The sequence below is a fragment of the Empidonax traillii genome, unplaced genomic scaffold (assembly GCF_003031625.1).
Source record: "Empidonax traillii isolate 1590-97213 ecotype Southwest subspecies unplaced genomic scaffold, ASM303162v1 scaffold114:size1751661, whole genome shotgun sequence".
NCBI lineage: Eukaryota > Metazoa > Chordata > Aves > Passeriformes > Tyrannidae > Empidonax > Empidonax traillii.
In genome coordinates this window covers 527,170-537,897 of record NW_020955307.1, presented here as the reverse complement: position 1 = coordinate 537,897, position 10,728 = coordinate 527,170, and the positions used below count along the sequence as shown (strand labels likewise).

The window sequence follows — 10,728 nt, the reverse complement described above, 5'->3', positions numbered from 1 at the left end:
TGCCAGTTTCTGTATGGATGATTAGGCGTGCTGTTATAGCAGAATATTTTAACCTTGTCCTTCTCTCCAGGTTTAGGTCTTCTTTATCATGCAACAGAGAGATTGTTTGCTTCATTTGATATTTATCAAATATTTTTATCTGCTTCTGTATGATTCCTTCCTTCTCCTTAACAAGACAGCCAGTGTTTCTGACCTTCACCCTCGCTTTTCTTTCCATTTCTTCCTACTGCCAGCCCAGTACTTCTCTACACAGACTTTGTCTTCCCACACCAGGTCCTTCACTGCTGCTCTCGCTTGTCTGTTACAGAAGCAAGGAATTCACTCTGGTATCTAGGAGATAACCATCCCAGAGTGGAGGAGGATGATAGGCCAAAGAATTTCTCCTCCAGCATAACTGAGTTTTATGACTGCAGTCACAGTATTACTTCTGCAATTTCTGACCTTTCCCAGTACTGGTTCTCACATGTTTCCTCCATTAAGGAGACTGGAAATGAGCTTTTCTCCCAGTTTTCCTCCTAGGTTCCTGATTTGCTGATTCCTATTCCACATACTAATCAGGCCTTGTAATACACATACTTTTTCTCTTAGCTTAAAAGCATGCACAAGGTACATTCCTGTATTTCCCTATATATAGGAACCTGTTTGGAGTCTTCCCTTGCATTCTGTTTCTGGGATGCTGAGCCCTGATCCTTCTTGATGTGTAGCTTCTAGCAAAAGCTTAATTACCTACACTTCCTGACCTGTTGGCTGTGCTCCATGCTGTTCTTGAAGTGTTGAATTCATACTGTGCTGGCTTTATTCTTTCTCACTCTGTCCTTTAGATGATACTCAGGTTCTTGGCTCTAGCGCCATGCGCTAGGAACATTTAACATTCTGGCACAAATGAGTTGGGCTTTGTGCAAAAAGAGGCAATTGGAGTGTGGCATAATTTCTTTTGGAAATTCTTAAGTTTCTATTTATCAGTGTGAGGTTTTTTCTCCAGTCTGCAGCTGTGAAAATTCATAGAGCTCAAAAGGTTATTTTGGCTTGTGGCAATTAACCACACAGAATACAAGGTTGAAAGCTCCAGCTTGAAAAGGAAGTGATTCATTTTTACTTATAGCCATGATAAGCACCCAGTACTTCATGAAAGGCATTCACTCAGACTTATGTAAGAATTATTTAATCTTATATAATGCTCTTGTTGTGCCAAATCTTGAGAGAGTTAATGAAAGGACAAATAAAAGCAGCAAGCATGCATGACTGAGTTGGAACATGAACTGCCCATCTACTACTCGTGTCTTTTTAGAAGGAAAAAGGCAATCTTTTTGCAGAAAAGAGTATCTGTGCTTTTAATAAAAAATTGTTGGACATTCCATTTTATACATAGGTATGATGTGAGGAACTTGAAACATAGTGTACAAGCTACTTTGAAGGGTTTCCTGGTACTTGCTCAGTTGTAGAATCCTGCAATGTGAATCTGAATACCGTGGTTGTAACAGACAAAAATCTGTTTCATAGCTAAGGGAAACTTTCCAGCAGACATTAGAATCATGGAAAGAAAGTATTCAACTCAGTATTTGTTTTACTGTTCAGCCCATAGATAGAACAAGAACAGATTGCCAACTTAATGAAGAGCACATACGAAAAAATTGTTCAGAAACCTGAGAACCTATTGAGAGTGTCACTTTTTATTGAACCTGAGCTTTCAAAAGCCAAGTAGATCTTCTGATGTTCAGCCATGGAGATGAGACATCCCAGTCCACCAAAAAAAAAAAAAATGTATTATTGTCATTCTAATTTATCAGCATGGAAGGTGGATGGTAAGAGCTGTAGAACTTTGTTACATTGTACCCATAAGGGCAAACAGGCTCAAATGTAATGACACAGATTTCAAGAGTGCCTGGCAAGGAACCCCATCAACATGGCTGGTTCTTGCCATGGGTAAGGAGGGTTTTGTTGCTAGGGATGCCTTGACCGCTTAAAGTAAATGGACTTTGAAATTAGTCAAGTGTACCTTAAAAAGGGACCATTAAATGTGAAAATGAAGAGTATTTACCTCAAAAGCACCTAAAGAAAACTTCTGAATTTGTGTGGTTTTCCCTTAATTATTAACCCAATTACTGTGAAACAAATTTGCTGTCATGTCTAAGAGGAAGAGCCTAAGAGGCTCTAAGAGGGAGAAAATACCCAAGGAGACACAGAACAGACAGGCCTCTGATATGTTATTGAACACTGTGGTTCAGAATGGCAGCTTCCCTCTCAAAGGCACTATCATAAAACATCTAAGCAGAAGGTCGCTGGAGAATATTATCAGTAATTTTTTCCTTATCACTTGTCATGAAGGATGGACAGAAAGAAATGCATTATGAAATTAGTCACTAGTGAGCTCAGACAGGAAAACTACAGTATTGACCAGAGTATTCTTGCATTTACTGATTTAAATTGGAACCATAGCACCAGGTGAACAAAGACTGTCTCAAAGAGTACCTGATTATCTGTTTAGAAATAGGCCTTGCTCATCAGCAAGAGTCCATCAGCTTTGGTGCTGTCCAAGAAACAAGGTATCTAACTATTTGTTTCAGCTGCACCTTGTACACTGAAAGCCTGACATACAGCAGCCCTTGTGTCCACCATTGTGAAAGCTGAAGTGTCTAAACACTGAGAAATGGAAGAGGGCTCTCAGCACTTCTCACTACTAAGGCAGCCATGATAAAAAGAGTTGATCATGATTTACCCTTGCATCAAGGAAGCACTTCTTCTGAGTCATAGTTCATTTTGTCTGCTGTCATGGTTTAACCCCAGCTGACACCTAAGTACCACATGGCTGCCTGCTCACTCCCCATTCTGTGTGGAAAGAGGAGGAGAATCAGAAAAGGTACTGGGAGATGTTCTCTTGACAATGATCTTTTGAGGCTGGATTTCTGACTCTACCCTTAAGATAAAAGCCAGACCTGTAGGAAAAGCACATCATTTAGTATTTGCTCTTGCATGCTTGGTGCCAAGCTGTGATTAGAAGGACAATCCTGTTTTGGTATAGACTAATCCTTTTTAACCTAGCATTATCTTCATGTAGTTATATCAGTGGAAGTGTTCAAACCATGGAAAAAAAGCATTCCTTACCTTAAATATGGGCAGAATAAAATTTCCACTGCTTTCTGTTGGGGGATGTATGTAATTTCAAGGCAGAATATCTATCAAACCTATCTCTAGGCTACATTTCCTGCCTAGGCTAGAAATTTCATGGGCAAACAGGTAGTGCAGAAGGATAAGCAGAGAATAGAATAGTTAAGACAATTTTTTTTGCTCCATCCCTTCCCCCTGCATTCAGTGACCTCATTTCTCAATGTTACTCTACATTTTAGGCCACCTGACCCAGTTTCTGGAAAGCTTGGATCTTTGATAAGGAGAGGTCTTGAGAAAAGACACATCTTTAACCAGCAGGTTTAGGTGAAACACCTCAGAGTCTCTGTACTCAGTGCAGCCAGGCTCCAACCCTCAGTTTCCAGTCAGACAATGACTCCTAATGCCGCCAGCTTGTCTTTTCCCCTCCTGGGTCTGACAGCAGACCTGTAATAAGGTGACAAACCACAGCTTCCCTCCACTCCCAGGGGTGTGGAAACACCCGCATCCATGCTCCAGCGTTAGTCAGTCAGGCATGCCCTGACTGAAGCAGTTGTGGCTCCAGAGTGGGGTCTTGCTAATACGTTTATTAGATTATCTGCATCATTCACAGAGTATCTGGTTTTATGACCTGTCACTTCCAAAATCCACTGCCCCCCACACCACACAGATGCCTGGGAGCCTGGCCAGGCTTTCCCCACACAGAGGCCTGGCCTTGCTGTGGAGGGGCATGGGCTGGGCCCCACACACAGCAAGGCCCCGAGGGCAACAGACAAGTGCCACCTTCAACCTTGCCAAAAGGGACTGTGACAAAAAGGATCCACGAGGTGATTTTCCAGTTGTGTGGAGTAGGCAGAGGTGTCACCAGCTCTGGGACAGCCTCCGTGTGACGTCCCAGCTTGGCCTGGACCTCTGCCCGCTGCAGCAGCAGCTCCCTCTGTAGCTGGCACTGGCTCCCCAGAGGCCATGGCCCATGAGAACAGCGAATCCAGAGAAACTAAATCAAAGCAGAGCTTTTACTACTTAATCCTGGCAGCAAAGATTCAGGTTTCCTGAAGAAAAGCATGGCAGCTGTCACCAGCCCTCAAACAGATTTTCCAGGCCAAGAAATAAGCCTTACGGATCACTTCTGCACCACTGGAACAAAAGGCTGTTCCTTCCATCAGGCAGTGAAAGAAACATTAGGGGACATCTGACACCCACCCTAAGAGGTGTGTGTGGGTGTGAAGGGAGAGTGACTGTTCTCCAAACCCCGAAGCAGCTCATGTGCCCCCCAGGCTTCCCAGGACATCGTGGCTGCCCCTGCTCCTGCCTCAGCACCGATCATCGCAACACGGACTGGTCTCCAGTGCAGCTGAGGATGGGGATCAGTGTCAGGCTGGCACTGATGCATTTTCCTAATGGGATCTGAGACAAAATCGGTCAGGAAGTGAGTACAAGGGTGGGCTTTTTTTTTTTTTTTTTTATTTTAATTAAAAAAGGTAAGTCTAAAGGGACATTGAGTTTGCTTGTCCTCAGTTCAGAGTTGTGCACAGCTCCAGTTCTATCTAGCTGCAGCCTCCCCAGCTCACCCTTTTCCTAGTTTACTGACAGATTCTTCACTGTGAAACTGTTTCATTTATTGTCATTTATCATTGTAACAGCTGGAGATTGCCATAAATTATTACCGTGTAAGTGAAACAGCCCTTGGCCTAACATGAGCAATGCTGCAATTCACCGTTCAGGCAAGTACAAGCACTGGAAGGCCACAATATTTAATAATACTAGGAGTATTTGTTCCCCCATTTCTCACCTTTTCTGAGACTGGGGCTCTGCTGGGGCTCTGCCCCTCACAGGTTCTATGAGCCTGTGTTTGGTTTTAAATTAAGATACACATAGCCATATCTGACCTCCTTTTTAGCAGATTATTATTCCTTTAAAATGTACTCAAAAGGAATACCACTTACATGCTGTGAATCTGTATTCAGTGAGAAATTATACCCCAGTTTAATTTTGCATCTTTGATTACAAAATCAGAAGGACAGCATCAATTCACAATCAATTCACCCCTTGTTGAGGATTAACAGTGTAAACCTGGGATAGAGAAAAGTGTCGTATGGACCATGATGATCACACATGCATGACAGACATCATGTCTGCACTGGAGCAACACCATTACAGACATCTCCCATGGGTTATTGTAATGGCAGCATTGATGTAGAAACTCTGGTACTAAACAGGCTACTGAAACAGCCACTGAAAAACTCTGGATGGAATTCTGTGTCAGAGTCAAGAGTTTTCATGTGATACAAAGTTCACCAGCCAGGTAAGAACTGCTGTCATTAGCTGATAAATTCTCCATGTAGAAAAACACATATATGAATGGTGGTGCAGTGAAGTGTCTGAGCAACAGGTTCCCTATCACCAACCTCCTCGTGTTCAGGCACTGAGCAACACCCAGAATCCTCACCCCTGGACAGAGAGCCTTCCAAGGGTCTTCTGCTGGCACGGAGCACACTGTGAAGATGCTGGCTATTTAAGTGGGTTTTAAAGTGTGTTAGTTGTGGTAATTGTCTTCAAGGAGAAGGGAGGCTTTTAGCCTAGGTGTTCAAAACCAATGCTTGTGAGACAATCAGAGGGTGTGATTTTGCTTAAAGCAGTATCACTTCAAGAATGACTTAAAGACTTGGGTAAAAACCTTCAGCCAAGTTCATAAAACTGTGAGACTTTTGGAGAGTTTTCACTGCTTTGGTGTCACTGACCTCCTGTCTACACTAGCACAGCACAGAGGGAGAGATTTGCAGAGCAAAAGAGCCGGTGCTGACAATTCAACATTACAAGATAGTGCATTCCAGGTGTGCTCCCAGGAAACATCTCCCACTTTCATTTCACAAGAAAGGAGTCCAGACGACATACTCTTAAGACTACAATGACATGAACCAAAGCATATCAAAGGACAACTGGGAGGTTCACATCAAAAGCACACTCCCATTGTGTACCAAAACACTAATAAAAGCAATCCAACTGTCCCTTCCCAACTCCACAGTCCATGTCTCCCTTCCCTAAACACAGCCATTTGACAGAGTCTTGCCTGATCCCTGCAGATAGGCATTTAAAGATGGACACAATTGTTCAGGATCCTACTGTTAAGACTTAAAAAATTGTATTTAGCACATTTGCTACTGATATTTGCTGCAGAAGTGATTGGATTACAAACAACTACAGTAATTGCCATTGAGACATAATCAGCGTTTGGCAGCAGTGCCAGAGTTGGCTAAAATAATACAATGTTCTCCACTTTTATCCCCAAATGGTTACCACTGCAAGGCAGCTAACATTTAATTTCACCTTACAAATATACATAATCTGGCTGTACAAACCATCTCACTCACATAGGCACACATAAAAGATCTGCTGCACTTGGACTCATAAGTATGCTGTCCCTTGCAAGTGTGAAGAACAGAGACATCAGCACTTTTTTAAACTAGAGTAAATAAAGGTTAGATTCGAAATAGAAGGATTTCGCTTTAGCTGAGAACAGTTCACTGGAGCACAGAAAGTAATGCCACTGCTCTAGTCCTCTGTGACTATTGCTGAGAAGCAAGAGCCTACAGGGGCTGCTGGGCCAGAAAGTGTCCAGCAATGTGTGCTGTAGGAAGAGCTCCCATCTATGCAAGTCTCACACAGCATTCAAAGCCTCCATGAGAATTAAATGTAACTACCTGCACACCTACTGAATATCCATCTGGCACCAAAACCTAAATACTTCTCCAGCCAACCTCTATAATGCTTTAAAAGCGTTAAGCTACCAATTTTGCCCACCACACCCTATCCAAGAACTTGCAGACTCCCCTCATCTCTAAGCTTAAACAGTTTCTTGTTTACGCGAAATTTAGCTGAACAATTTATCTTTAGGCATGTCTTTAAATTAAAAAAATAAATAAATTGTGTGATCTACAGACTTTTTTACAGAACTAACAAAATTATTGAAAAGCTTTATGTCCCTTCCTTGTTATCACAGATTTCTCCAAATCTCTCAGCGTAGTAGTGAACACATACTACCTAATAACCCCAGCTGGGATTGCAACTGCAACCACAGGGTTCCCGCTGCACACTGACAGCTGGAGTTTAGATTTTGGTTTTCTAATCATTTCCCACCCATCCATAGTCCTAGAACCTCTTACCTTCTTGCTCACCAGTTACAGCAGGGTTTGAGCCTCTCTGGGATGCTGGAGGGAAGAACAATCTGCTCATCTAAGAAAACATCTCCTGCGGCACATACGGAGCAGTGGAGCAGGGCTGGTGGGGGCAGGACTCGCCATTTGGTTCCCATCCTTCACAGCCACAAACTGGAGCCACCAGCTGTGTGAGCTCAGCCAAGTGCGACTGCAAAAGCCTTGGGATAGCCACAGTAACTTGTACATCTTCACCTGATGCACTGGAGTCCCTGTGTCCTGCTTCTGGGAGAAATACTCTTGTCTCTAGAAGTTTCTTAATATTTAAATCCATAGATTTGAAAAAGCTAGAAAGTTCTGAATTGACAAGAAAAAGAAAATCTTTATTAAGCTGACACAAGTAGTTATTCTATTAGCACAGGGCAAAAATACGTCTGTTCTCATCCAGGTTGGACCCTGTCTACTTCTGTATTCCCTGAGAGGCTCCCAGACCTTCTCACAACTAGTGCTTGAACAAAGACAACAGAGCAAAATGAAAGTTTGGGAAAATTATAAAGTAATATCAGGGCCTCCTTTCAGGACAACAAGTGAGAATTCTTTTTTTCCTCTTGCTATCTTTTTCCTCTTGTTATTAATACGAAATGTGAGCAGAGCCCTTGAGAGGTCATCTCTGAGCCAACCTTTACAGGCCAATATGACTAAGGCACAAATCATGAGGAAACAGTAGCCTCAGTCACCATGTCACTAAGATGATGTGGATGAATCATCCCCCACTTCTGTACTGCAGATTCTCCCAGGTAAAGACAATGACACTCACCTTTGTAAAGGAAGTTTATGATCAGCAATATGGAGGCATTACACTGAAAATACCGAATAGTTCCTCTGCACAGGGAACAGGATTAGAAACGTAGTAATTCTCCTAGATGTTTGATATTCTCAGTGGAGGAACACCAATGCTTTTGCCATTTGCTTTTTCCTTTTCCACAGATACATAAAACATAACTCTCTAAAGTGTCCGCCAAGAGGATTTCAGCATTTTCAAAAATTATAACACACAAAGCCTCCCTGTTTTTGTGATACTTCCAATGTATACCAACATCACTGTTGAGTATCTGGAATTAAAAGTAATTTAACTCAGAGTAGTAAAATTGGAAGATTTTTAGAGTGTTTCTCCTTTTGAATAAGCAATTTCCTATCTCATTAGTCCTTTTCCAGTACTTTTGCTTCTGCCTGTAACTGTGTAAAGACATTTTAAAGCTTTAATTCATTTTGCAATTCCAAATAGCTTTCCTTAATCACTCATGTCAAACACCTATTTCACATTTTTGAAAAATTTATAAAACAATTCTGTGCTGTCAGGAGGAAAAAATTCAAATTATTAATTGCATGCAAGCTCCCCATGCTAATGTGTTTCCTGTCATTCACTTCTTGCAAGAAACTATTTACAAAAGGCATAACATTCATATAGTAGTTCAATGTTTGCATTCATGGTACGTTTTCTTGCCATTTCCTCAGCTAAGGTACAGAATTCATCAAGCTACCCAGCTTGGAGGTGTTTCTCACCACCAGATGCCACACTGAATGTTCCCTGTCACAGAACAATGGTAAGGGCAGCAGCACAGAAGACGACTGAGGCGATGTCTGTCAGCTTGACTGATGTCTTTGCATCTCCACCAACACAATTCGCACAGCTAAGGGAAACTAACAAGCTTGCAATGTACTGCCTTGTACTTCCATTAATAGCTGTGTGATTAATTGGCTACAGCCCATTATATTCCCAGTTAGGAATTCTGCTTAAAGAAAATTAATCAGGACTGGGCTGCAGGCCAAGTTTAGCAAGGGTTTTCAGAAATTCATAAATTTTTAAGGTGAATGAAATGGAAGAAAAAGACTAAACTAGTTTCAAGTAAGTCTAAGAGATGGGGATTCGACTCTAGTCTCATAGAACTCAGTAGATTATGACCCTAAATAAATATATACTTTGGCAGTCAGTGGAAAATAAGACAGCCTAATTCTGCAGTCCTTGTTTACACAGCACTTGTAGCCATAGAGATAGCCATAGAGAGGCACTGACTAACTTCCCATCACCTCTTATATGGTACAAACTCTCACAGGAGTTCTTGTTACACAAGATTCCAGGACTTAGTTCATTTATGGCTCATGGGGCCTTGACAACCCTATTCCCTTTCCCAGATGTATTTATTTCAGACCAGATGAATACCTGACCCTCTAAAACACCAGCTTTGAGCTGGGATAGGGGAAACCACAAACATAACTACTGATTAGGCATTTAAACATTAAATCCTTTTGCTCTACGTTTAATGTGGAGTTGCATGGCTAGGTGGAGATCCTCCACAAATTCTGAAAGAGGTATTAAAAGGCACCATACTGCACTGCAAAATTTCACACATCTTCACTACCTTCCACTGGCAATTTCAGTCTCCAGTTCTGAGGAACTGAAAATCTCTTTCCTTTTATGCTCAAGTATTTTGTACTGAATACAAATGGGAATATTTTTGCCTGTTCCTTCCAGGTGGAAACATAAAAATTACTACTGGGACTCCTGCCAGAAATTTGAGTCAGAGAAGTAATACGATGTCTTTTGAATAAGGAGCATTTGTTTCATAAGTCTTTCATATTTCTGGATTGTCGTGACTGCCTTTCTGTGTACAACATTGAAATGGTGAATTCCTGGGCCTTCTAAAATGCAAACAGGAAGAAGCAGTCTGTTGCTGTTCCCCTGAAATTTCACAGGACTGCAGTACCTGCCTAAATCCCAGAGCAATGATCTATTTCATAAATGTCAGTTTTTAAGGTGGGATGAAGCACGGTTCAGCTATTCCAATCAGTACTGGTGGTATTATGTGGACACCAGTACTAAAATACTTTACACTGATTACTTTTGATTTTGAAATCCCAGACAAGGTGTGTGCACAGTACAGACACAACCAGCACAAGTCCTAACAAGTGTTATATTTGTCCTTACGTTTTCTGAATGCAATATATTCTTGGTATGTTCTAACATTCAGAAAGCCCACGTCAGCTTCTTGTAAAATCTAGAACACCCCCATCTTTACTGTACAAAATACAAATGAGGCCAACCCTGGCCAATTTCCTTTTCTAATTCATCATGTATAAATCCCTGGCTATGATGTTACATGCATGAGTAAAGTCAGACTACCAGTAGGCTACCAGGCCTGTGCAGCCCAAAGCTGGCAGGAGTCCTTTGACATACAGCAGAGTCGGTCTGAAATAGTTTCCCTATAGGTTTCACCTCCAGATCTGACCTATAGGGACTATATCCTGCACTAGAGGAACTATATACACTGTGAGGAGGAAATTTATCATTCACATATATGTCTGACTAGTGCATGTGCCCTCTGTAAAAAAATCCACAACAGACTGTACTCAGGCTTTCTTCCAATACCGCTGTCTTTAGGAATTAGCAATTCCTGCCTTCTTGAGCTGCTTA

At 41.8% G+C, this 10,728-nt stretch overlaps 1 protein-coding gene across 1 annotated transcript in view; it reads right to left on the bottom strand.

Annotated features, from left to right (window-relative positions):
- HS2ST1 (heparan sulfate 2-O-sulfotransferase 1) overlaps positions 1–7,350 on the bottom strand; it is a 108,971-nt gene extending 101,621 nt beyond the window's left edge. Inside the window, exon 1 of the mRNA XM_027882891.1 lies at positions 7,266–7,350. Within this exon, the coding sequence (XP_027738692.1) occupies positions 7,266–7,335 (70 nt within the window). The 5' untranslated portion in view covers positions 7,336–7,350. The remainder of the gene's footprint in view (positions 1–7,265) is intronic.
- Positions 7,351–10,728: the final 3,378 nt, after the last annotated feature.